Source organism: Corylus avellana, chromosome ca6, assembly GCF_901000735.1.
Source record: "Corylus avellana chromosome ca6, CavTom2PMs-1.0".
Lineage (NCBI taxonomy): Eukaryota > Viridiplantae > Streptophyta > Magnoliopsida > Fagales > Betulaceae > Corylus > Corylus avellana.
Window position 1 is genome coordinate 22,254,971 of NC_081546.1, and position 27,719 is coordinate 22,282,689.

Sequence of the window (27,719 nt, forward strand, 5' to 3'; positions counted from 1 at the left end):
ATCGCATTGATGTATGCATATAAGACTATATATGTCAACTTTAATTTGACTCATTTAATTAAACGGGTTAAACCTTTCAACTAAAATTTGTTAATTTTGTATTGGATTCGTGTTGAGTCTACGAGTCATGTTAAAACTTGTCGGTCCTAAATATTGCTTGTCAAATTCGGGTTGTGTCGAGGCATGACTATAAAACTATATGGGTTAACTATACCCTAACCTATGTAAGTGTTGGATTCGTATCGGACTCGCAATTCATATAAAAAATTGTCGGCTCTGTACTGCCATAAAATCCTTATTGCATAGATAATGGCAGCCAAAATTTGCAAGAAATTGAAGTCTTGGCTATTTTTTTTTTTTTTGGTACTAACTAATAAAAAGTGCATACAAAAAATAAAAGGGTATATATATATATATATATGTATATATATATAGCATTTGTGGATAAGGTTGTGTTTCCCTGTCTCATATCATTATACCTTAACCAAGCTCCCTCTGTTATCTTCTATCCTGAAAATGGCTTCCATCTTCGGCTCCCCACCATTTCTCTCCCACCCCATTACAAAGCCTCACTTCTCTTCATCATCACAAACGCCACCTCCTCCACCAACTCCACCTTCGCAGCCTCAATCCCCAACACCATCTCCGCAGCTAACTACCTCTTCATCGGAGCAGCAACCGCCAGTCTCTGTTAAAGTGGAACAACAGAAACCCAAAAAACGCTCCACTGTTGACTCCACAGACTGGATAGCTTCCTCCTTAACCAGGCGCTTCGGGCTCGGTGCGGGCCTTGCGTGGGCTGCCTTCCTCGCTGTTGGTGTAATCTCTGAACAGGTTAAGACCCGCATTGAAGTCTCCCAGCAAGAAGCAGATACCAGGTTTGTCATCACAAAATTGCTCAGAGCTGAAATTTTCTTGAAAATGCAAGGTTTATATAATAATTTTATCTTCTTTGCATGTGTGGAATTGTTCTCATGCCCAATTCGCTCGCTTTTGAGGGAGATAGAGCAAGTTTACTGATTTTCTTTTTCTTTACATGGATGAACAAATTTCTTTCATCATAAGTTCATAACCATTAGACAAACTGATTTTTTTTTTTTTTTTTTTTTTTTTTGGGTGGTCTTGAATATGAACATTAAGATTTAAATTCAAGTTGTTATTAATCAAATTAAAAAAAAGTTATTAACTTCAAAAGGAAAACACCAAAGCTATCAATACCAAAATTAAATCAAAGCAATGATGGAGGAAATCTACAGTGAAAAACTTTTGAGGAACTATTCAAAGCAAACTACTTTGTGAGCTGGCTAACCCTAAAGGCATCGACGATAGAAGACTTATATGTTAGAGGTTTTTCTTACTTACAAAACCTTTGTCACTCTGAAAACCCAATTTTGCAACTCTGTCAAATCGCTCCCCATTCACTTCGCATCGCGGTAGCTCTAGAGCCTTTGGCCTTCTTCTACATATATAGATCACCTTCAGGAACAAACCTCTATCCCTTCAACTCAGAATTCTAGTGGTTGTAAGCTTTTTTGTGGTTTGAATAGGGAGAATCAACTAGGAGAAGGTTTGAATCTGTTTAGGCGCCTCAAGAACACTGAAAAACCTCTCCAAAACAATTGAGAAACCACCTCTAGGCTTATGAGAAGTTGTGGATTATGAATGATGCTTATATAGAGGCTGAGAAAACTAATGTTTTTAGGCTAAATCAACTAGGTTAAAACAATCGGCCATCGAATCCTGTTCGAAGGGTGAATTCTGTCCAATTCTTGTTTGAATGGCTTTCAACTGGATTGCAACCGAGGCATTTTGTCAAGATTTTGAAACTTCTATTAACATTCTGTTTTGACCTAGTAAACATCGGAATTGGAAACTTTTCTTGAAATACAAAGTTGTAGACCTTTGAATTATCTTTCCAATGCTTACCAAGTTTGTCTTCATTTAATATCGAAATCAAAAGATATGGTCGTTTTACTCCAAGTAGGTGTTTGCTGGACTACATTCACAAACTATAATTTTTCATGTCTTGGACCTTTTTTTTAACCAATTTAACCCTCAACTCAAACCTAAACATTACAACCCAAAACCATTTTTTGACACATGAATTTGCAAAAAATAAAACCTAATAGCCTATCTACAATGGGTAACCATAATGACTTGGTTCAGATATTCTTGATAAACACCTGCAGGTTACTGAAAAACACAATATCTTATGATGAAGCCCGTGGTTAGGACTCTTGACCTTAGCTTTGAACAAATGCTCAAATTTTGGCAATACGTCAAGACTTTGATTCATTTAAAAAAAAATAAAAAAATACAGATGTTATATATCGAAAGAAGAAAAGAAAGAAGGCAATTCTACCAACAATTAAAGTAGAAATATTTGAAATTTTGGCCTGTCTATATATGTATTTTACTTGGCTGTGACCAGTGCAATCAGGTAAACCATATTCAAAAAATTTGTGCTATTCCCACTGAATGACTGGATGACTGAAATCTATTGCTTTCGTCTTTATATGAAAATTGAGACACTGTTCATAAACTGGTCGTTTGAAATGCAACCAATAACCAAATTTGTGTTCTACAGAAATGTCGATACGGAAGAGGAGGTGGTGTTGCCTAATGGCATAAGGTATGTATATTTTATCATAATTGCCCATAACTTGACCTTTGAAGTACTGAATTATCCTCATTTTTCTTACAACATGCATAAATTTTGGATCAGGTATTATGAAGTGATAGTTGGTGGGGGGGCTTCTCCAAGGCCAGGAGACTTGGTTGTGATCGATCTCAAGGGAAAGGTACAAGGCAGTGGGGAAGTGTTTGTGGATACATTTGGTGGTGAGAAGAAGCCATTGGCTCTAGTAATGGGGTCTAGGCCATACAGCAAGGGAGTGTGTGAAGGAATAGAATATGCATTAAGATCTATGAAGGCAGGGGGTAAAAGGAAAGTGATAATTCCTCCCAGTTTGGGATTTGGGGAGAAGGGAGCAGAGTTAGGTCCTGGTGTGCAAATTCCTGCTTTTGCAACGCTTGAGTACATTGTTCAGGTTGATAAAGTCTCCATTGCACCGGCTTGAATTTGAGTGTCATTGGGTAGTTTATGACCAAATGGTTCTTTGTAGATAACATATATTTTATACCCCCCCTGCATGATTGTTTATCATTTGCTCTTGGCTCGGCATGTCTTGAGAGAGAAATAAAGAGAGAATCTTTGATGCATTCAAAACTTGAGGCAAATTTTTTCGAACAAGGGGATAATGATGCACAAATTGACGCATCACCAATTAATAGTGTTTCAGCTCAATCATCAACCGGGAGTTCCATGTCAACGGGAATTCAAATCTTCATCAAGGGTTTATTAAAGCTCTAAATTATTGAGATGAGATTCTCTTTTAAAGGTACGACTCTTTTATTTATTTATTTTTGGCTGTGAAACTCTGCCAAACTTTATTATCGACTAATAAAACTCCGTTCAACATAAAATTTAGATACCTTTTCTTTTATTCCCCTTTTGTCTTACGTCAACCTTGCTACCTACGTAAAGCATATTGGACGCTTCCAAATACTATTAGCAACCCCACATGCTAACAAACAACTTAGCATCAACGCTGCACGCTAGTCTTTATTGTAAACAATGTAAGAAGAAATTCTTCATGTAATTTATTTTCAATTTCACTCTAGCATAACAAAATTAACAAGGGCGTGACAAGAAATATGGTAAATGACATAAGGGGGGAATGTTACTCTCCTTTTGTAGAGTAGCGGAACTAAGATTTTGTTCTTGGGAGGCCAACTAATAACTAGTAAAAATAAGATAATATTACAAGATAAATAATTTTGCGGAGAAATTCACTTACGCCTCTCGAGAAAAGTATGAAAATTAGTTAATAGTGGACAAAAATTTCCTCCAAACTCTAACCTAGTCTCTAAAGTTGCCAAGTGTTCTTAAACATATAAAATGCATATATTTTTTTTTTAACATACTTCACAGCGGTTTAACTCCTCATCCACTAAAGTTTGAAATGTTTTCTCACCCAACTCTGAAAATGTCCTCACCTCCACAAGCTTCTCCCTTCTCTCTTTTAAACATAGTGAATTTGAGGTGAGAAAACCATCAACCAATGAAGCAAAAGGGCACAAAACCCAAGTAATATCAATCCAATGGATTCCAACCAAGCAAACCCTCTTAGATAAAAACCAAGCAAACTATTATCCAAAACAGCAAAATGACAAAGACCCTGTTGATAAAATAAGTTGGCAAACTATTATCCAATCCACCACTATCAATTGGGTCTATTTTCATTTTGGAAGAAATTTCTTCCAACTCAGTTAAATAATATTCTGGTCGTTAATAGCAGCAGTAGAATACATAGGGTCAAACTTTGAAATTAAAAGTCAAAGGGTAACGTTGCAGATATCCCAACCACAAGTGTCGAATGGAGAATAAGAGAGCACGCAGAAAAGCTCTTCTACAATTTTACGTAGACAATAAAGATTCCCGAAATTAAAATAATAGTCAATAGTCATCATATAATTAAATAATATATGTTTTTTTAAATCTCTATAATATATTTTAAATAATTAAATCCATTTAATCCTGATACAAAAGCCACGAGCTGACGAGCATCAGCAGTAGCATAGAGGGAGAGAACCAGAGAAAAGATATTGCGCCATCGTCATGGGAACCGTTATCGACTCCCATTTCTTAGGCCTAACTGCCATTGTCACTGTAAACTTTCTCTCTCTCTCTCTGCTTGACTGATTTTCATGTCTGAGTTTTTTAGTCTTGAAATATGAAAGAAGTTTGATGGGTATTGCAGGTGGGGTATCAGTTTTTGTTCTTTATAGTCACAGCCCTTCTCAAATTCGATAAAGTCACTGACTTTGCCGGTATCTTGTTCTTTCTCTCCTTATCGTTTAATTTCTTTGCTTTCTCGGACTTGAATTCCGCCATTTTCCTTAGAAGAGAAATGGGTTCTTGTTTGGTTGTTGAGAAATGGTAGGAAAACATAAGTGAAAGAGAATTTGGTTCCTTACTGAGCTCTTTGAACACGTCTAACAAGAAAAGAAAACGAGAAGAAATAATGGGGCAGTCGTCTATTATAAGATAATTTCAGTTTTGCTGACCATATGTTGCTTCCAGTTTTTTTTTGGTTAAATTTTATTTATCTTTCATTGAATTTACAGGAAGCACAAATTTTGTGATAATTGCGATATTGACTCTGATTCTGAAAGGCACATGGAATTTTAGACAGGTAAGATCTACTGGTTTTAATTCTGAAAGGCACATAAGGTAAAAGTACTGCGTTATGATTATAATGGAATTTGAATTTATGTTTTTCTTTTGGATAAATACGTTTAGTCTTTGTTCGGGTTTTCATAAATAATTGGAATTTATTTTTCTTTAAGTGCATATATACCTTATGTGGCTCAGTGTGTTGTTGAACTTGAACATAGCCTCACTGTATATCACTTTGCTGCTCTGTTTTTCAGATAGTCCTGACTTTGCTTGTATTCATATGGGGTCTTCGCCTGGGATTGTTTCTGTTAATGAGGTATGATTAATGTAACATTGCATAAAGCAAACCTCTTTTAGTTTAATTTCTTCTCTGGATGAAAATTCTGATTCTAACGTGAATGAAGTGTATTAGTAGCTAGGCTAGTGTCTATTTACAGGCTATAGTCAGATCATCAAATGTACAACTTGGTTTCATTTTTTAGACTTGACTCCACCAAGCCTCAGGTTTCCAACCTGTTGGATTCTCGTAGATGAAATTCTCTACCATTCACCTCTACCTTGGTCCATGTCCTTTGTCATGTCATAGACAATCTTCAGGGATTTTTTTTTTCTTTTTCTTTTGCTGACTTGGCCCCTGCTTAGTTTAGATCATAGTGGTGGATGGACTCTATTAGCTCTTCTAGTCACTTTTTCTTTTAGATTGTAAATATTTGTTTTCTTTTTTTCCTAAATGTCATTAATGCAGGTGTATTTCCTTGTTTACTTCCATATACTTGTGTTTTTTGGGTTGCACCCATTTCGCGTTTTTAAATTAGTTTATATACTTACCTGAAAACTTCAACTTACTACCATTACTACTGCTGCTATTAAATATTCTTATCCTTTGAGCATGGCCGAAGCTTAACGACATTGTTGCTGTATATTACTGTATCATCTAGATATCAACTTTCTATTTAATTTTGATTTTCTGGTTGATATGATTAGGATCTTGCAGTGGGGGGAGGATAGACGTTTTGATGAAATGCGTAGTAATTTGGGAAAGCTGGCAATATTCTGGATATTTCAGGTTTTTATAGCTCTCTATTTTCTATTTTGAATTAGCTATAGCACTGTATTGATGCTTTTAGTTTGTGGGGGCCGGTTGGACTGGCTGTCTTAACATTCAAATTGTATTAAAACCTATTTTTTCCCCTTCACTGCAGGCTGTCTGGGTGTGGACAGTTAGTTTGCCTGTCACAGTGGTTAATTCAAGCTCAAGAAATCCATCTCTCCAGGCTGCGGACATAGTTGGCTGGATTATGTGGTCAGTGGGTTTTTTAATTGAAGCAACAGCTGATCAGCAAAAATTGGTATTCAAAAACTCTCCAGAAAATAGAGGGAGATGGTGCAATGTTGGAATCTGGAAATACTCTCGTCATCCCAACTATTTTGGCGAGGTTAGTGCTTCTATTTCATTCAAACGCCACTACTTCTTGCACTGGTGCTGCATGCAGCTGTTCTTGATGCTTTTTAGAAATTTGTGATGGTGCTACTACAACAGAGCTTAAGTTATACCTTTATATCAATCTCATTTGTAATTGATGATATCTCTTTCATGGTTATTGTTGCAAGCTTCCCCACTTTAAGTTTATGTGCTTCTTATTCTTTACTATCTTTAGTATAAGCACCTCCATATGGAACTTTATCAACCACTCATAATTTGCAACTGCTGGACTTCTTTCAGCTTAATATATTGGACATTATGTTCATTTAGGCTGTTTGATTGTGGGTGGAACTATATCTTAGGAGAAAAGCTATTTAGTAGACTCTCATATGACTTCCATACAACTATGATGATGTGGTAGTGAAAATCAATCTTTGGATCAACAAGCATTACTCATATCTTAGACATGAATCTCCAGTATTGTGGCACTAGAAGACTGATACTTCTTTAGAAAAATTGTTAGTTTACTAATACTAAATTTGTTAACTCCTTTGAGGAAGTGACTAAAATTATTTCTTTGGTTCTGGGGTTCTGGTTCCATATGCTTGCCTCATACATCTCACATGCTCAAAAGCCATACCTCACGATCAGCATACTTATATGTATACGCATCAGTCATTGAACAACTTTGTTACATTATTTACCTTGATTCCATTTCCATCAATTAATGGAAGCTTGATTAATGTTAAGCTCAGATTCTCCTCTGGTGGGGAATATTTGTGGCTTCCACACCGGTACTAGAAGGTGCTGAGTGGCTTGTAATCCTTGGGCCATTCTTCCTCACATTGTTGCTTCTTTTCATCAGTGGCATACCATTGCTTGAGGTTTGTGTCTTCTTGCTTCTGATTTTATTACAATATTCACCATTTTCTGAATCGGCTTATAATATACTGCACAAATGGAAACAGGTATCGGCAGATAAGAAGTTTGGGAATGTAGCTGAATATAGGCTTTATAAAAGAAGAACTAGGTTATATTCATCTTCTCTTTTTTTTTTTCTTTTTTTTTTTCTTTCTTTTTGTGTGTGTATTTTGGAGGAAAAAGTAGCTGAGATTAACATATTATGTCGCAGCCCTCTAATTCTACTGCCACCAGCAGTATATGGGAATTTGCCCTTCTGGTTCAAAGCAAGTTTTCTCTTTGAATTTCCTTTCTACAGTCGTAGTCTTCCACAAGAAGGATTAAACTGGTGAGACTAAAACTTTGTGTAAATACTTTAATCTTGATAAGAAACTCATGCTATAATTGCAATTTTCATTTAAGTTGGTCTCATGTCTGAAGTTATTTATGTGCATGATTCTTCATGGAATATCTAACAGTGCTTCCATTGTGATTGTATTCGAGGCAAATGACTCAGTAGCGACATATTATATATGTTTGTGGTGCTTTATTGTTGTAGTCTTTTCCGTCTTCTCTTACTCTAGCTCTCTTTGGAAGGTGTCTTTAACATAGTTTAGGAATTAGTTTTTTTCTTAAGATGTTTCTCTTGTACACATTCCTTGTATAAGGGTTGGAAATAGGTATTGAGTTGGAGGAAAAAAAAAAGATTGACAAAAAGAAAAAAAGAAAAAAACAAATTGTATAACCAAAATCGTGAGAACCATGTTGCAAGTTGCAATGGTGTCCTGTTCTCCCCTCCAAATTTCATTGGATCTATGATTACATAGAATATGCTGCAAGTTGCTTCCCAATCTTTCCCTTGTCATCTGCTTGCTGGCTGTTATATCTCTTTCCTCATCCCTAATTGCCCTTAATTCCAAGTACCTAATTTCTTTTTATATTACCAGTAATGCTAGCAATATGAATGCGAAAGAAATCTGACATTGACCGCACTTCTCTGGTCATGTCCTAGTATACAAGAACCCAAATTGACATATTGAATTGAACAATGAGATAGTAAATGGGATGGTAATATCAAAGTATGATTGAAGTGCATGATTTTCCTGATTTGCTTGACTTTGATCATTAATCATTCCATTCATGATTTTTTTTTTTCTCAAGGGCCAAGGTGTTTAGCATTTGTGCTAGAAGTCATTAAGTTGTGTGTAGTGTTTTATATGGTTTAAGCTTTTGATTGGCAGTGCAATGCTTTTGTGTGTTTGGAAAAATTTATTGTTGATGGTGCCGATTTGTGGTTTCTTTAATGCATTTACCATCTTTGCAAGGTATAGAGCAAGTGGGGGAGAAAGCAGCAGCGGATTGAAGATGCATTAGTGCACGACGATTCTTTGACTTGCGAAGTTTCATTTCTTTATACTCCCTTATATGGTTCATTAGTGTTTGATCTTCTCTATGGCAAGTATGATGAAGTGGAATTCTGATTTGCTAATTTTCAAGCTGTCCTGTTATCCCCAATAAGGATCATAGTAGAACATGTACATATGATTGGTTGATTCTGCAAGAATTTGAGTCATCATTATCTTCCCTTTTCTTCTTTTCTTTTGTAAGAGCAGTACAATTTACAAATAAGGTGTGGTCATTCTCTCCATACTCTGCAATTCGTTATACTGTTGGAGCTATGCATTTCCCGCTTCACCATCTTTAAGTGACCTTTTTGTTGTCATTTTTTCAAATACCAAAACTTTGCCTTCAAAATGTGATGGGCAAATCCCTGGTGTGGTTATGTCATATTCTCTAATAGAAACAACATGCCATGGAAAATGTGATGCAAAAATTTGATTTTACTTGTACGATATCACATTTTTAACTCGTATGAAAGGAAATGATGCCCTCTAAAATTGTTTTTTGGGAAAAAAACTCCACTTGCTAAACCCTCTCAGATCTCTCCCATGGAGGAGGGAAGAGCTCTCCTCCCTACCTCCCCCACCTAAACGACCATTTCTCAAACCCTTTTGGGCTCATCCTTTTCCTTTCTCTTTTGTCTCAATAACGCTTTTGTTTGGAGTATAAATCTCAAATCTACTGCAACATCTCTACCTACACAAGCCACACACCCTTTTTCTGCCATCTCCAGCCAATTCTTTCTCGACTAATGTCCCTTCCAGCAGCGCATGGGCTTCACGCACCAACACCTTTTATCTTTTAGTCTTCACTACCATTTCTGCAGCTGGTATTATACTAAGAATCTATTGCCTACTTTCTACACTCAAAATATCGTCAGCACCACGGGCAACTTTCTCATTTACTCCTTTCATCACGAGAATCCTCTCCAGGGTTCTGGAATGGCTTGTTGCAATGGATCTTGTTATATTTTGGCCTTTTTTTTGGTTGTCTATAATTTTCTTACAAGTAATGTCCCAAATAGCAGTATTGAAAGTTGAAAGGAAACTGCAGCCAAACTGTCTCCCATCTCCTCTGCCAATGTGAAATCTTAGTGCGAAACTAAGAAAACATAGAACGGTTCTAGCCTCCTACTTCCTGGTACTGAAATTCAATCTGAGAAGAATTTTCCTTTTTCCATTTATGTGTAAATAATTACATCCCTACATATTGAGTGTGTTACTGGCTGTGGGAGGCCTGGGGGGCTAGTGCACATAATACAGTCAATGAACTACAGTAAAAAACTCAAGATAATATGAGCATCATATTGAAAATGTTAGATATTGATTTAATAATATACAGTCAATGAACTACATGCATACATACAAAATATATTATGTTTCACAAATTTGATTGCTATGACAGTTTGAATTCAGTTTTGGAGAGAGCTCCATGGCATATGGCCAATAGGCCTCTGGTTCGCAAATGATGGCAGCCCAACCTAACACAGTCCAAGGAAGGTTTGAAAAAAGTTCCTAGCAAGAAAACTACTGCAGTAATTAAAGCACTGCATATTAGAGCAATGGCCTTTTAAAGCTCCATCTCTTGAAGATCAAGAAAGGACTTTGGAGGAGCTCAAGTAATTTTTCTTATTCTCTCACTTTACTTGGACATATGCTTGTCTAGCTCCTTTAATGATTAGCTATTTTGATTTTCTTGTATACTATTCGTTTACTAGGGTTGCGCCCTTTTGCTCTTTTTGATATATTCCACATTATAAAAAAAAAAAAAAAAAAAAAAAAAAAAAGAAGCTCAATCTCTTGCTTGTTAGTTACCGCTATTTTTCAATGGCTACTGCTCATCCCTAGAACAGCCCCTTATACTACTATTGTCTTGGCTCTTATACATGGAAACTAATTAAGAGAAATAAATGGTAGATAATCAAGGGAGGAATTTCAAGGAATCAAATCATATCTCAATACTCCCCTTCAAGTTGGTGCATGAAGATCCATAATGCCCAACTTGCTAAGGAAACTAAGGAAGTTGTCACGGCCCAAAGCTTTAGTGAAAATATCGGCAAGCTGATGGCTAGCAGGGACGTGAGCTGTAGAGATGATCTTAGCACAGAGTTTTTTCACGAACAAGGTGGCAATCAATGCCGATATGCTTCGTTTGTTCGTGAAAAACGGGGTTGGCAGCAATGTGAAGGGCTGCTTTATTGTCACAAAAGAGCTTCATGGGTTGAGAATGAGGAACCCCGAGAGATTGAAGAAGCATCTTGAGCCAAAGGAGTTCACAAGTGGTTGCTGCCATAGCGTGGTATTTAGCTTCTACGGAAGAGCGGGAGATAGTGGTTTGCTTCTTGGTTCTCCATGAGAGAGGGCTATTGCCAAGTGTAGTAAAATAGCCGGTGGTGGATCGACGAGTGATGGGGCAACTCGCCCAATCTGAATCTGAGTAACCTTAAACTTGGAAGTCACAATCAGTAGGGAAAAAAATACCTTTGCCAGTGGATGATTTGATATAGTGGAGAACTCTGATGGCAGCATCGTAGTGTGGCTGGCGTGGTTGATGCATAAACTGACTCAAAATGTTGACGAAATACATAATGTTGAGCCTAGTGATAGTGAGATAAAGCAAATGGCCCACAAGACGCCGATAAGGGCTAGGATCAAGTAGGGGAGTACCTTCTTCATTTGTAAGCTTGAGATTTTGCTCCATTGGAAAGGTAGTTGGCTGAGCACCAAGATGACCACTATCACTGAGAATGTCCAAAGCATATTTTCGTTGATTAAGAAAGATACCGGTTGGTGATTGAGCAACTTCGAGGCCCAAGAAATATTTTAAAGTACCAAGATCTTTGATGCGAAACTTTTGGGCTAAGAAGTCTTTGAGTTTGCTAATGGAATCCAGATTATTACCAACCACCAAGATGTCATCGACATAAACAAGAACTATTGTGAAAGAAGGGCCTTGTGACTTAGTGAATAGAGAGTGGTCAGCTGGAGATTGTTGAAAACCAGCAGCAACAAGGACAAAAGAAAATTTGGAAAACCAATTGCGAGAGGCTTGTTTAAGCCTGTAAAGTGATTTGTTGAGACGACAGACTCAATTCTCCCCCTTCTTGCAAAAACCGGGTGGAATGGTCATGTAGACCTCTTCATCAAGGTCTCCATGCAGAAAAGCATTATGAACATCCAGCTGATGGAGAGACCAATGACGGGCTGCAGCAACGGCAAGGACACAACGAACAGTGACAAGCTTGGCAACAGGTGCAAAGGTATCATGATAATCGAGCCCTTCAATTTGAGTATAGCCTTTAGCCACATGGCAGGCTTTGTACCTTTCAATGGTGCCATCTGCTCGAAGCTTGGTCTTGAAGACCCATTTACAACCGACGGGTCGTTTGCCAGATGGTAAGGCTTGAAGTGTCCAAGTGTGATTTGCCTCCAAGGCTTGAATTTCAGAAGCCATGGCATCCTGCCAATGTGAGTGTTGGACCGCTTGTGTATAATTGATGGGATCTTTATGGTAAGACAAAGCAGATAAAAAAGCCAAGTGTTTGGGTTGAAAACGATCATATGAAAGAAAACGAGACAGGGAATGGACCGTACCTGCCGAGTGCTGATGAGAGGAAGTCGTGATGGACTTGTTAGGTAGAGGCGCACAAATAAAATCCTTCAAATAGGTGAGTCGGGAGATGATGCGTTGAGGCCGAGTGGGGATGGGTGGTGGTGTGGGTGAAGGCGCATGAAGGGTAGGAGGACGAGATAAGTCAATTGGGTCGGAGGGACTAGGAGCAGAAATGAATGTTGAAGTGGTTGGAGTAGATGGGTTAGGGAGAGAAAGATCCATAGAGGGTAAAAGGATAACAGGTGCATTTGGAGAAGGAGAATGATGTTGGAATGGGAAAACATTCTCAATGAAAGTTACATCTCGAGATATAGAGATTTTCTTAGTAGTTAGATCATATACTCGGTATGCTTTATGACCAAACAGATAACCAAGGAAGATACATTTGGAGGCACGGGGTGAGAATTTGTCGCAAGATGAACGAAGAGTTTGTGCATAGCAAAGGCAGCCAAACACCCGAAGATGATGATATTCGGGAGGGGTATTGAAAAGGAGTTCATGGGGGGATTTGTTTCCAAGGCTAGGGGAGGTGATTCTATTGATGAGATATGTGACAGTCAAAATACACTCACCCCAAAAAGAAATGGGAAGATGGGCTTGGAAGCGTAAGCACCGTGCAACATTGAGTAGGTGTCGATGCTTACGCTCTGCAACTCCATTTTGTTGGGGTGTTTCCACACAAGTGCGCTCATGGATTATACCTTCATCGTGGAAGAATTGTTGGATGCGGTGTGATAGAAATTCTTGCCCATTGTCAGTTCGGATGTGTCTAACTGGGCAGGAAAATTGATTTTTGATGAGAAGGCAAAAATGCTTAAGCAGGAATAAGTTTCAGATTTAAAACGCATAAGATATACCTAAGTGTTGCGTGAATAATCATTAACAATAGTCAAAAAATAATGGGCACCTGTGTGTGAAGGAGTAGGATAACCTCCCCAAATGTCACAATATATTCGAGAAAAAATGGCAGTGCTTTTATTGTGATTCAATGCAAAAGGGAGACGAGTATGTTTAGCTCGTTGGCATACATCATAGTGAGAACAAGAATTAGGAATAGAAATGAATTTATTCATGCCGGATGGAGATGGATGTCCTAGACGTTGGTGCCACAAAGAGAAGTCAAGATTCTATTGGGATTGCATGGCAGATGGAATTGCAGAGGAAAGTGGTGTTGCGGATGCCTTGTAGCAGTATAGTCCATCACGAAGTTCACCCATTCCAATCAGCTTCCTCGTGGCTAGGTCCTGGAAGACACAAAAAGTGGAGAAAAAAAATAGCAACACAATTTAGAGCACAAGTGATTTTGCTAATAGAAAGGAGATTAAACTAAAAATCAGGGATGTATAAAAACATTGGTTATAGTGACAGTGGGGGATAATTTGATAGAGCCAATGTGAGTGATAGGAACGACTTCACCGGTTGGAAGTTTAATGGGGCTAGGATTGCTGGCTTCGTGAGAAGTCTTGAGGATGGATGGAATAGAGGTCATGTGATCGGATGCTCCACTATCAATGACCCAATCAGAGGAATGTGAAGGTGGAATTAAATTACAAGAGGGAGATGAGATTTTACCAGCAAGGTTGGCTGAAGGAGTGGGCGAGAGAAGATCCATCAATTGGCGGTACTGTTCAGCAGAGACACCTAGTATTGAACTCTCATTGGTATGAGATGTTCCTGGTTTTGTAGAGACATGATGAGCAACATAAGGAAAGGATCCTTTTGGGGGGCCGGACTTTTTATTGTTGCGAGAATGATCCCAATTGGGTGGATACCCTATGAGCTTATAGCAGACATCTTTCCAATGTCCAAGAGCTCCACAGTGATTGCATTTTGGCCTACCACGTCCTCTGCCTTGTGATTCATTTGGACGAGATTGCGAGAAATGGCAGTTATAGAATCAAAATTGGATGTAAGGAGGTGGAGCAATCTCTGTTTTTCTTCTTGATGGATGATGGAATAAACTTTGCCAACGTTGGGAAGAGGATCTATAGCAAGAATCTGACTGCGGATGGAAACATATGATTTGTTCAATCCCATAAGGAACTGAAAGACACGTTCAACTTCCTGCATTTGGTTGAGTTCTCGCAAGGCACCACAAGTGCATTTTGGGATGGTTGTGAGTGTATTTAACTCATCCCAATATGATTTGATAATGTTATAGTAGGCAGCAATTGACATATGATCTTGGCTCAAGGTAGATATATCTCTTTTTAACTTAAAGATTCGGGGATTATTACCTTGAGAGAAACGTTCTTCTAAGTCGATCCATACCTCTCGAGGATTGTTGCAGTAGATGACACTGTTGATGAGCGATTTATCAATGGAGTAAAGGATCCATGACAACACCATATCATTACATCTTTCCCACATAGGAAGGTCTGTGGAGTTGGCTGGTAGTCCAGTAAGAGAACCATCTACAAAGCCAAATTTGTTTTTGGCATTTAAGGCCATTTTCATGGCTCGCTTCCAGGTAATGTAGTTGTCACCGGTGAGAGGGGTAGAACACAAAACTGCTCCTGGATGATCGGCAGAATGGAGATAATATGGAGAAGATTGAAGAGAAACATCACTGGTTGTTGTGTGAGGTGTTTCGTTATTCAAGGGTGTATGACCCTCCACATTTGTGTGTGACTCGGACATGTTGATGGAAAAAAAAATGGAAATTAGAGATGCTCTGATACCATGTTAAGAAATATAACTTGGAACAAGATTGAAAAAAGACATGAAAAGAGAATGAATTCTCATATATTATTCTGCATCTTTGAGCTATGTTTTTATAGTATATCAAGGGGGACAAAATCCCATAAACTATGGACTAAGAAAAGGAAAATACAATTCAAATAAAAATCTAATAATGACATACAGGTGTGCTTCTATATACATGGAAACTAATTAAGAGAAATAAATGGTAGATAATCAAGGGAGGAATTTAAAGGAATCAAATCATATCTCAATACTTAGCATCTCAGAACCATATCCCTTTCTTTCAACCTTTGAAAGCCTAAATTCCTTAGTTTTTTCATAAGCCTTAGACACCAAATAACCTATCAAAAGAAACATTCGATATTACGAATATCCTATTCAGTTCCTTTGGCAAAAAAGTTGTATCAGCTGCAGTTGAAAACAGAGGCAAAATCGAAGGGGTAAAAAGGGTTCATTCCGGTTTTTGCTGTGCTTTTAAGCAACTAATGAGGTGTATGTGTTATAAACAATATTGGACTCCAGATAAGGTAACCCACAGTGACAATCATGTTAGGACTGCCCAGTCAAAATATGCCACATAAGCACACAATTGGAAGAACAAGTGGGCTTTTTGGTTTAACTGGTTTTATGTCCTAGTTTGTCACTGTCACCTAATCTTGACAACCTCAAGAAACAGCCATCGTGTCTTTATCAATGTTTTCACATGTAAACACTCAATACCCTCCAAAAACAATGCCACAGGAACTGCCAAACTTACTTGCTTTGAAATTTATATTTATAAAAATATAATAAGACCATGACTCACCACCATGCCTCAATCCTTTCTCGTTTCTGGTATTTTCCCCACTACAAAAATTTTCCCTTTTTATTTCCGCCTCTCTTGGGAGAGATTGAGGGTAGAAGAAAATAGCACATGGCTGATTCATTCGATGAAGAGTGTGATTATGTGTTCTTATTGGAGACTCTGGTGCTGGGAAATCAAATCTTCTCTCCAGATTTGCAAAAGGTGAATTTCGTTTAGATTCAAAGCCCACCATAGGGGTTGAATTAGGGCCGGCGACAAGCTCATCAAGGCTCAGATATGGGACACTGCAGGCCAAGAAAGGTATATATAACTGCCTACCAAAGCGGTTATGTGGTTATACGGTTATCGGTTGTAGGGCGGTTATACCCGCCCAGTACACCCCTACTTAAATGTCAAAGGGTAACGTTGCTGATATCCCATTTAATCCATATACAAAGACGGGCAAAGAAAAGCCACGAGCTGACGAGCATCAGCAGTAGCATAGAGAGAGAGAGAGAGAGATAGAGAGAGAGATTCTACGAGCATCAGCAGTAGCATACTGCATACAGAGAGAGTACCAGAGAAAAGATATAGCGCCATCGTCATGGGATTCTTAGGCTTAACTGCCATTGTCATTGTAAACTTTCTTTCTCTCTGTCTCTCTGTCTCTCTGCTTGACTGATTTTCATGTCTGAGTTTTTAGTCTTGAAAGATGAAAGAAGTTTAATGGGTATTGCAGGTGGGGTATCAGTTTTTGTTCTTTTTAGTCACAGCCCTTCTCAAATTCGATATAGTCACTGGCTTTTCCGGTATCTTGTTCTTTCTCTCCTTATCCTTTAATTTCTTTGCTTTCTCGGACTCTGAATTGCGCCATTTTCCTTGGAAAGAGAAATGAGTTCTTGTTTGGTTGTTGAGAAATGTTAGGAAAACACAAGTAAAAGAGAATTTGATTCTTTACTGAGCTCTTTGACACGTCTACCAAGAAAAGAAAACAAGAAGAAATAATGGGGCAGTCGTCTATTATAGTAATGGTTTATGTTACTTCCAGTTTTTTCTTTTTTCTTGTTAAATTTTATTTTTCTTTCATTGAATTCACAGGAAGCACAAATTTTGCGATAATTGCAATATTGACTCTGATTCTGAAAGGCACATGGAATGTTAGACAGGTAATATTTCCTGGTTTTAATGGCACATAAGGTAAAAGTACTGCATTATGATTATAATGGAATTTGAATTTATGTTTTTCTTCGGGTTTTCATAAATAAATAATTGGAATTTATATTTATTAACGTTGCTGCTCTGTTTTTCAGATAGTCTTGACTTCACTTGTATTCATATGGGGTCTTCGCCGCGGATTGTTTCTTTTAATGGGGTATGATTAATGTAACATTGCATAACTTGACTCCACAAACTTCTTTCACTGGATGAAAATTTTGTTTGTCACAACTTGGTTTCATTTTTTAGACTTGACTCCACAAAGCCTCACGTTTCCTATATACTTGTGTTTTTGGGGTGCACCCATTTGGCGTTTTTAAATTAGTTTACATACTTACCTGAAAACTTCAAATTACTACAGCTGCTATTACATATTCTTATCCTTTGGGCCTGGCCGATGCTTAATGACAGTGTCGCTGTATATTACTGTATCATCTTGATATCAACTTTTTATTTGATTTTGATTTTCTGGTTGATATGATTAGGATCTTGCAGTGGGGGGAGGATAGACGTTTTGATGAAATGCGTAGTAATTTGGGAAAGCTGGCAATATTCTGGATATTTCAGGTTTTTATAGCTCTTTATTTTCTATTTTGAATTAGCTATATCTGTGTATTGATGATTTTAGTTTGTGGGAGTTGCTCTTAGTTTGTGGGGGCAGGTTGGACTGGCTGTATTAACATTCAAATTGTATTAAAACTTATTTTTTTCCCTTCACTGCAGGCTATCTGGGTGTGGACAGTTAGTTTGCCTGTCACAGTAGTTAATTCGAGCTCAAGAAATCCATCTCTCCAGGCTGCGGACATAGTTGGCTGGATTACGTGGTCAGTGGGTTTTTTAGTCGAAACAATAGCTGATCAGCAAAAATTGGTATTCAAAAACTCTCCAGAAAATAGAGGGAGATGGTGTAATGTTGGACTCTGGCAATACTCTCGTCATCCCAACTATTTTGGCACGGTTAGTGCTTCTATTTCATTCAAATGCCACTACTTCTAGCACTGGTGCTACATGCAGCTGTTCTTGATGCTTCTTAGAAATCTGTGATTTATGTGCTTCTTATTCTGTACATATGGAACTTATCAACCACTCATAATTTGCAACTGCTGGACTTATATATATGTATATGCACTTAATAAATTTGTTAACTCCATTTAGGATGTGACTAAAATTGTTTCTTTTGTTCTGGGGTTCTGGTTCCATATGCTTGCCTCATACATCTCACATGCTCAGAAGTCATGCCTCACGATCAGCATACTTAAATGTATATGCATCAGTCATTGAACAACTTTGTTACATTGTTTACCTTGATTCCATTTCCATCAATTAATGGAAGCTTGATGAATGTTGATCTCAGATTCTCCTTTGGTGGGGAATATTTGTGGCTTCCACACCGGTACTAGAAGGTGCCGAGTGGCTTGTAATTCTTGGGCCAATCTTGCTCACATTGATGCTCATTTTCACCAGTGGCATACCATTGCCTGAGGTTTGCGTCTTCTTGCTTATGATTTTATTACAATATTCATCATTTTCTGAATCGGCTTATGATGTACTGCACAAATGAAAATAGGTATTGGCATATAAGAAGTTTGGGAACGTAGCTGAATATAGGCTTTAAAAAAGAAGTAACATATTATGTTGCAGCCCTCTAATTCTACTGCCACCAACAGTATATGGGAATTTTCCCTTTTGGTTAAGCAACTTTTCTCTTTGAATTTCCTTTCTACAGTCGTAGTCTTCCAAAAGGAGATTTAAACTGGTGAGACAAAAACTTTAATGCATTTTCCATCGATGCAAGGTATCTAGCAAGGTGTCAAGAAAGAAGGGGAGAAAGCAGCGGGGGAGAAACTAGTAGAGCAAGCAGGGGAGAAAGCAGTGGCGGATTGGAGATGCATTAGTGCACGACGATTCTTTGACTTGCGAAGTTTCGTTTCTTTATACTCCTTTATATGGTTCATTAGTGTTTGATCTTCTATATGAAAACTATAATGAAATGGAATTCTGAATTACTAATTTTCAAGTTGTCCTGTTATCCCCAATAAGGATCATTGTAAAACATGTAGATATGATTGGTTGATTGTGCAAGAATTTGAGTCATCATTATCTTCCCCTTTCTTCTTCTTTTTTCTTCATTTCTCTTGTAAGTGCAGTACAATTTACAAATAAGGTGTGATCATTAATTCTCTCCATACTCTGCAATTCGTTGTACTATTGGAGCTATGCATTTCCCGCTTCACCAAAACTTTTTTGTTGTTGTCATTTTTTCAAATACCAAAACTTTGCCTTCAAAATGTGATGGACAAATCCCTGGTGTGGTTATGTCATATTCCCAAATAGAAACAATATGCCATGGAAAATGCAATGCAAAAAATTGAGCTAAACCATCTCAGTTCTCTGCCATGGAGGTGGGAAGAGCTCTCCTCTGCACCTCCCTCACCTAAATAACCATTTCTCAACCCCTTTTAGGTTCATCCTTTCCCTTTCTCTTTCGTTTCAACAGCACTTTTGTTTGGAGTATTAGTCTCAAATTTACTAAGTGCTTCCTGCCTGAACTAATCTTATCATGAAACAGAGGCCCCAACTTTGATTATGAGAGCACCCATGTTCCCGATTCCACGTCCCTCGACGAAGTCCCGGACTTGTCTTCATCTAGAAACCTTGAAACCGCCTACAGACTGCATCAAAGTATACAGTGCAAATCAGTGTTATATGTTTATGTAGATGATAACTCCATGGTGACAATGTACCTCAATTCCTGAAGAGTAGCATTGCCTTCTTTGAGGAGAGAGCCTCAACCTTGGCCTAAGGGGGTGGTTTGGCCACCCCCAAAGGGCCGGCCTGGGATGGCCGAACCAACCCCAGGCCAAACGGGGTGGTTGGCCACCCCCAAACGACAGGCCTGGGGGTGGCCGAACTACCCCAAGCCAAACGGGGTGGTTGGCCACCCCCTATGCTGTGGTTCGGCCACCTTAGTGTATTTTTTTTTTTTTTTTTTTTTTGACTTTTTTTAAAAATAAAATATGTTTTTTTGGTTTCTCCTTTTTTTTTTTTGGATTTTTTTTTTGTTATAAATAAAATATGACGTGGCACCCAAAAACTAAGGTACCACGTCACATGGCATCCACGTGTAAGGGTGACATGGCATTCCGTTAAAAAACTTAACAGAATCTTGATAGAAATACAAAGTGTGTTTATTGACTTACCATAGGTACCATTTGCGATATTTTTGAAAATTCATGTGACTATTTGATTTTGGTGTAAACCACAGATACAGGAATAGTATTCAACTTAATTTTATTTTTACTTATCTTGAAAAAAATAAATAAATAAACGTATGAAAAAAATCAATACTGCAAAACTAAGAATACATAGAACAGCTCTAGACTCCTACTTCCTGGTTATAGGCACGTTTCTTCACGTCCAAAACTAGGGTTATATGGCATTTCAAAAAAATGACTAAAGGACCTAAAACCTACGATATTAAGACAAACATTCGTATCAATTTTTGAAACATCATGTAATATATGAGACCACATGCACATTCAAAGCACTCCACATCCAAAGAGTTCAAAAAAAAAAAAAAAAAAAAAACAACTATGTACACTGCAAAAAAAAAACAAGTTTTTTTGTGACGTTTAAATAGTAAGGTTTTATAATAATCAAATAAAATTTTGCCTTCTTTTGCTCTCTTTTTATTTTTATTTTTTATTTATTTATTTATTTTTTGAAATGAACCTTATTTTGCTTTCAAAAGCATAAAAAATACTTAAAAAAATATCTGAAAATCTGAGTAAATCGTACAAATAAACAAAAACTCTCATAGGCGAATAGGCTTAGAGCAAATATCAAATAAGAAGTATGTTGTATCGAACAATTAACGATTTTATAAATTAATGGACACTAAGCAAAAATATGCCCCAAGATGACTGTTGTGATTTTATACTTTGGTTTGGACATCGAATATATAATTGCTCATAAGATGCTAATCATATATATATAGTTTTTTATTAATAAATATTATTTTTGCTAATGAAATCAAAAATAAATACCTAGTTATTTGGATGGAGCAAATTGCCCTATCTAGCGATTAACGTTAATGAGAATCTAAACTTTATATCAAAAGAAAAGAAAAGAAAAAAAACCTGATCATTATGTTGAGTAAAAATCCGACAATCTATACATTTATATATTTAAACAACAAAAAATAATGCAATGAAATTTTTGATTAATAATCTTTATGCCTCTTAAAAAACCGGCTTTTTATTTTTTATTATTTATTTATTTATTTATTTATTTTGATCAATAATGCAATGAATTTTTTTTTTTTCTATTTTGTTTCTACATCCTATCATGTAGTTCATCTAATTCGACTATAACATAAATATTATGTTATATGCATATTAAAGTGATTAAACATAATAATACATAATAATTTGATTTTTATTATTTGTTTCCTTATTTGATTTTAACATTAATAATACTTAATTTATTGAATAATTTATATATGGAAAAATCTTCAAACCATTAATTACACTAATTTAATGACCAGTTTTTTAAGTAAAAGTTGGTTCACTCTTAAAAAACCGGTTTAACATTAAAATAAAAAGGGTTCATGCCACATGTCATAATATTAAGATACTTCTAAGAGTGATTCGGCTTATATATATATATATAACTAGAATATTAACCCGCTCTATGTGCTGGATTCTTTATTATATTCGATTTTAAAACTTAAACGCATCTTCATTTTTATTTTATTATTACAGGCTAAAATAGTCATGTTAAAAAATCAATCATTGCTCTTTCAAGAAAAAACCTACTAAATGTTATATTTAAATACAAATAAAATTCACATAATTTTGAACATTCGAAAAAGAAAAAAAAAACATTTTTTATGAATACAAAATAAAACAAAATATTGCAATCAAGATTTAATGAAATTAAATAAATCATCTATCTTATTTCAATACAAATAAAACCTATATAATTCCAAACATTAAAAAAAATACAATGCAAAATAAACATTTTTGTTTTTTTAGGAATACAAAATGAAAGAAAATTTTTCACTCAACATTTAATGCAATCAAATAAATCATTTCACATCAAATTCGGTACTTAATTATCGGTTTGGTGTTTTGAAAAGCATTTTTATATAAAAATACTTCCAAAAGCCATAAAAAAAAAGGGTTGATATATTATCAGCTGTATTGGGTGCTTAATTTAGTATCGATTTGTCTCATATTGCTTTCAAAAGCAGAGAAAAAAAAAAGAGACTTAAAAATATGGATGAAAATTGGAGTAAATTACACAAACAAAAAAAATACATAAACATTCAAATGAATTAAAACATAAGACCTTTAATTTTAGTTTAATTTATATAAATTAGAATATGTTAAAATATTGTTGGTATGAGAAAAAAAAAAAAAAGGTTAAAAAGAATAATTACCTTCTAGTTGAATTTTTAGGCCAATAGATTTTGTTTTTGTTAATGATGGAGAGTGGAGAAAGAGAAAGAGAGAGGTGGAGAGAAAAAAAAGGGAGAGATGTTAATATTGGAGAGTGGATAGAGAGACATGGAATGAGAGTGAATGACTTGGAGAGAAAAAAGAGAGAGAGACGTGGAGAGAGAGGAAAAAAAGGCGAGAGAGAGAAATATATGAACCGGTTCAAGAGAGAGACGTGGAATGAGAGTGAATGACTTGGAGAGGAAAAAAAAAAAAAAGAGAAACGTTGAGAGAGGAAGAAAAGGAGAGATAGAACCGGTTCAATTTTTAAAATAATGAGTTAAAAAATCGGTTTAATTTTTTTTTTTAAAAAAAGAGAAATGCTAGAATCTAATAAAACCCTCATATTTTGTCCATCAAAATCCTAAGTGACAAAGGGCACATGGCCCAAGTTGATGTAAAAGGGCACATGGTCAAAGTTTATGGAAAATGAAACTTTGCCGCCTAGGATTTTGATGGGCAAAATGTGTGGGTTTTATTAGATTCTAACATATTTATTTAAAAAAATGGGTTCACACTACATGTCGTAATTTGAATGCACTTCAAAAGAAGGTTTCGGCTATTATATATGGGAAAATGATATGATATATGATAGTAGCTCATAACCCACGCTATGCCTGGGGTTATGTCTTATTTTGCTTTTAAAAGCAAAAAATTCCTAAATATATTCAAGTAAATCATACAAATGAAAAAATAAATTCCATAAAACCATTCAAATGAATTTAAAAAATAAGACTCTAAATTTTAATTTATTTCTTTGACGTAATCAAATCAATCCTCACATAAGGTCTTAATATTTCTTTGGTCTTTTGAAAGTATTTATATTCGATTTATGCTTATTAATCAAATAAATGTTTGCATTGTTTGCATTCAAAAGCGTAAAACACTTTAAAAAATGGTCGAAAATCAACTAAATCACATAAATAAAACAAAAAATCCCATAAAACATAAGAGCCTTTATTTTATTTTAATTCATATACATTAAAACATGTTTAAATCTTTGTTCGTACAAGTATATATGATTTCAAATGAAAAGTATAAAATAAAATAAAATAAAAGCAAGAAGAATACGTGAATTATAATATAGAAAATTAGTAGGAATATTTAATATTTTTAGTGTGATATGTTTTGAAAAAAACATATGGTAATCCGTTTCCAATTATATATATACACACTAAAACACGATATATCGAGGCATTAATTAAAGAAAAATTGTGTTTTAATAAAGGGAGAGATCTTAATGCATTAAGACACTTAATTCATTAAAAAAAAAATAGAAAAAGGAAAAGCCCTTCCAATTTTTGCAGGGTTCAATTATTAAAAATTATGAGTAAAAATTTAAAATTTAAACAAAATATTGTTGGTGTTAAAAAAAAAAATGGTTACCTCCTATTTGAATTTTTAGGCTAGAGAGAAAAAAGAGGAGGCTAATGTTGGAGAGAGAGAGAGACATGGAATGAGAGTGAAATACATTAATAATGCTTAATTTATTAAATAATTTATATATGAAAAACTCTTGAAATATAATTAATGCAATTAATTACGCTAATTGGTTATAAAATTAAAAAACTGGTTATAAAATTATTGCTTAAAAAATTGGTTTAACCTTACGAAAAAAAAGGGTTCACCACATATCGCAATTCAATACTACCTCTAAAGAGTGATTCGGCTATTATATATATATATATATATATATATATATATATATATGATTTTAGATTAGATATTATATATTAGATAATATGGGGATAAACAATGTTTGATGGCAGTTGAGATTGAGAAAGAGAGCAATTTGAAACAAAAAACACGTAATCTAATGAGGTGATATGTGAAGTATCTAGGTAATGGTGGAGACCACCAATGTTGGGAGCTTACAAGGTGAATTGGGATGCAGGGATTAATCCTAGACTGCCATGTATGGGAGTTGGTGTGGTTATCAGGGATCATGTAGGACAGGTGTGTGCAGCGCAAAACAAAAGTATTAAAGGGGCCTTTGAACCTACTACTGCAGAAGCTATTGCGGCCTATCATGCAGTGGATTTATGTAAAGATCTTGGGCTACCTTCAGTAGAGTTGGAGGGTGACTCAATGATAATTGTTAAGGCCATTACAAGTATGGAGTTGAATGGAGCAACTTATGGGCATGTAGTGGAAGATATAAAAGAAGTTCTGAGAACTTTGAGGAGTTGGACTATCCACCATGTTCCAAGAGAAGCAAACCGTGCAGCTCATGGGCTTGCAAAAGCTGCTACCAAAAAGGAGGAAGATAAAATCTGGTTTGAGGAAGTCCCGGATAGTATTTCTAATGTAATTACTTTAGAGCTTAGTGCTCTATGTTTGTAGAGCTTCGGCTCTGTCAATTTATTGACATGTTCCATTTGAATGAAGATGAATTTGTTGGTTCAAAAAAAAAAAAAAAAGAAACAAAAAACACGTGTTTTGATTTTAAAAATTTAACGCACAGTTTTTTCTTTTAATAATCACTTGTCAAATAAATAAAATGCCACATGTAATGATATCAGCCTCTTCTGCTTCAAACTCAAACGCATAACTTCATTTTGAGATATGCTATATATTATTATCTCAACCATCTTTCTTTGCAAATCTAATGGATCTACCATTGATTTGTGGACTCATGTGGGTCCTACAAAAATTCAATTGTAGATTCACCCATTCACTATAGGCCGGGAGATGGTTGAGAGAATGACTTTTTTATCATTTCTCGTATATAGCATATAATATTAATAGAGTTTTTATTTAAATAAAACTTTTGGGTAATTAATATACAGATAACCATTAAAGGTGAAATGTTATTTCATTTCATTAAAAATTGTATTCCTTGGCCTATAAATAAGACTGTGATATTTATTAGTCACAAGATGAACGTGAGAAACAAATAGGTCAAAAACTCTATTTATCACTCTCTAACATATTGCGAGGGTTCTAAGGTTGCAAATTCAACAAATGTTCAAGTATGAATTTATGGATTACTCAATTCAAGTACTTAATCATCAACAAATGGTAGATCAACTTGTAGTCAAAGCGCGTCCATGAGTGGTAGCAGCGCCACCTTCAACAAAAGTCCAAAGAATTGTACCCTCAAAGTAAAGCCTTATAGAATTTTAAACCATAGCCACTGCTCCTCTGCCTGACCATGGGTAAAATCATATGCATAAAAACAGGATCAAGAGGGCTTAAGGCTTCTACAAGATTGTGTTTTCAAGTCCTCTCTCTAGAGCTTCTCTCTAGGGTTTCATCCAGGAATCCAAGTGAGAACCTGTTAGTGATGAGGGATAGTCTCCATCCGGCAACTGGACCTGGAGTGATTGTGGTTTTTTGAACCGAAGATATGGTGAAACCGATGACACCAGAAGGTGAATTCATAGGTGAAGGAAATTCCCTAACTAAAGGAGAGAAGGTGGGAATTCCAATAACCGAGGAGGATGTTTTTGAGGCAAGGCAGCAAGGAGAACATTGCCTCGTGGGAAGGATCTGGATGGATACAAAAATTAATAAGGAAGCATTCAGAAGTGTTCTCTCGCGGGTATGGCGGGCGGAAGGTTGTGTTGAATTTTGGGAGTTACAAGACAACTTATGGATTTTTGAGTTTCCGGATGAACTTATTAAGAAGAGGGTTATGGCGGGGCGTCCATGGTCTTTTGAGCGCCAGATCATTGTACTCAAAGAATTTGATGGGCATCTTCTGCCATCACGAATAGACTTCACTCATTCCCCGTTGTGGATCCAGGTTCACGACATGCCTCTACTTTGTATGTCAAGAGCAGTGGGGACCAAAATTGGAGAATCTCTGGGGGCCCTTGAAGAAGTGGATGTAGCAGGAAACGGAGCTGGATGGGGGAGGAGTCTCCGATTAAGGGTCAATCTTGATCTCACCCAGCCATTGGAACGTAGAAGGGCCCTTCTTTTGGGAGGGAAGTCTGTATGGGTTAATTTCAAATACGAACAACTTCCGCTTTTCTGCTTCCATTGTGTGGGTATCATTTATGAAGCGAAGGGATGTATTGCTAATCAGAATAGGCGAATGAACATTAGCGATGGAGCTAAGGAGTGGGGCCTTTGGCTTCGTGTGGAGGAGGGTCGTAAAAAACCTGGAGATAGCACCACCAGGACTGGGAATGGAGCATGGATGCCGGAGCATAAGGAGCCGGTACCAGACGGCACATAGCAATCTTCTTGGCGATATGATATGGAAAGTAGCGGATCCTCAGGGAAACCTAGGAGCGTTTACTCGCCATCGAAGGAAAGGAGCGGAGAATCAATGCTAGGAATTAATGCTGATTCAAATTTGTCCCCATAGTTGAATAAGGAGCGCAAAATAAAGGAGCAGGTTCCGGTTATGGAATCACAGGAGGATTTGAATGTGAAATTCCCTGAATCAAGGCGGGTAACTGGGAAAATTCTAAAGGAGGCAAAGGTTCCCGTAAATAACCAATCTAAAGGAATTAATACATGCATGGCTATTGGGGGAAAGAATAAGCGACGTGGACATGTGATTACTGTAGTGGGCCGAGCCCATGGGCAAGATCAAATGGGACATTGAGGGAACAAAGCTGACATGGGCCTAGTTCTCAAAGGGTGTGTAGGAATGCAACCAGGCGATGGGAGGGGGTGAGGTCCGCCGACCAAAAGGAAGCTTAAAGAGACAAATTCCAAACAGAGGAGTTTGCAGAATCACATGTTTGATTCTCCAGAGGGAACCAGTGTACGTATTTGGAAGAGGAAAGCCCGTGACAGCCCAGGGGCAGAGCTAAGAATGGGAGTGGCTAAGTCTGCTCGTTTGGAGCTCACTGGGGTGGCAGAGGAAGATAATGGGGTACATGTCCCACAAGTCATGGAATTGGTGGAGGCTGCGGAGCAGCCCAGCCAAGCACTATGATTTTTATAAGCTGGAACTGTCGGGGGCTTGGGAATCCCTGG

The 27,719-nt window shown here is 36.6% G+C and overlaps 3 protein-coding genes across 6 annotated transcripts; all 3 read left to right on the top strand.

The window, feature by feature from the left end:
* Positions 1–459: 459 nt before the first annotated feature.
* LOC132183755 (peptidyl-prolyl cis-trans isomerase FKBP17-2, chloroplastic) lies at positions 460–3,504 on the top strand. Its single transcript, XM_059597166.1, has 3 exons — positions 460–878; positions 2,588–2,632; positions 2,726–3,504. The coding sequence occupies exons 1-3, from the start codon at positions 517–519 to the stop codon at positions 3,078–3,080; spliced, it is 762 nt and encodes a 253-aa protein (XP_059453149.1). The 5' UTR covers positions 460–516; the 3' UTR covers positions 3,081–3,504.
* Positions 3,315–17,398, top strand: LOC132183754 (uncharacterized). 4 transcript variants are annotated; one of them, XR_009440513.1, is made up of 14 exons: positions 3,315–3,401; positions 4,613–4,732; positions 4,824–4,893; positions 5,191–5,258; positions 5,497–5,558; positions 6,227–6,308; positions 6,445–6,678; positions 7,421–7,549; positions 7,634–7,695; positions 7,798–7,914; positions 8,891–9,195; positions 10,371–10,584; positions 17,164–17,231; positions 17,376–17,398. XR_009440513.1 is itself a non-coding variant. In XM_059597164.1 (11 exons), the coding sequence occupies exons 2-11, from the start codon at positions 4,682–4,684 to the stop codon at positions 8,937–8,939; spliced, it is 924 nt and encodes a 307-aa protein (XP_059453147.1). In that variant the 5' UTR covers positions 3,315–3,401; positions 4,613–4,681; the 3' UTR covers positions 8,940–9,213. The 4 variants fall into 4 exon arrangements, 2 of the variants coding, with proteins under 2 accessions (XP_059453147.1, XP_059453148.1); XR_009440514.1 differs by having other exon boundaries at positions 8,891–9,024; XM_059597164.1 differs by lacking the exons at positions 10,371–10,584; positions 17,164–17,231; positions 17,376–17,398 and having other exon boundaries at positions 8,891–9,213.
* On the top strand, positions 16,032–19,409 carry LOC132183757 (uncharacterized). Its single transcript, XM_059597167.1, has 8 exons — positions 16,032–16,702; positions 16,805–16,874; positions 17,164–17,231; positions 17,376–17,437; positions 17,766–17,847; positions 18,004–18,237; positions 18,635–18,763; positions 19,076–19,409. The coding sequence occupies exons 1-8, from the start codon at positions 16,670–16,672 to the stop codon at positions 19,127–19,129; spliced, it is 732 nt and encodes a 243-aa protein (XP_059453150.1). The 5' UTR covers positions 16,032–16,669; the 3' UTR covers positions 19,130–19,409.
* Positions 19,410–27,719: the final 8,310 nt, after the last annotated feature.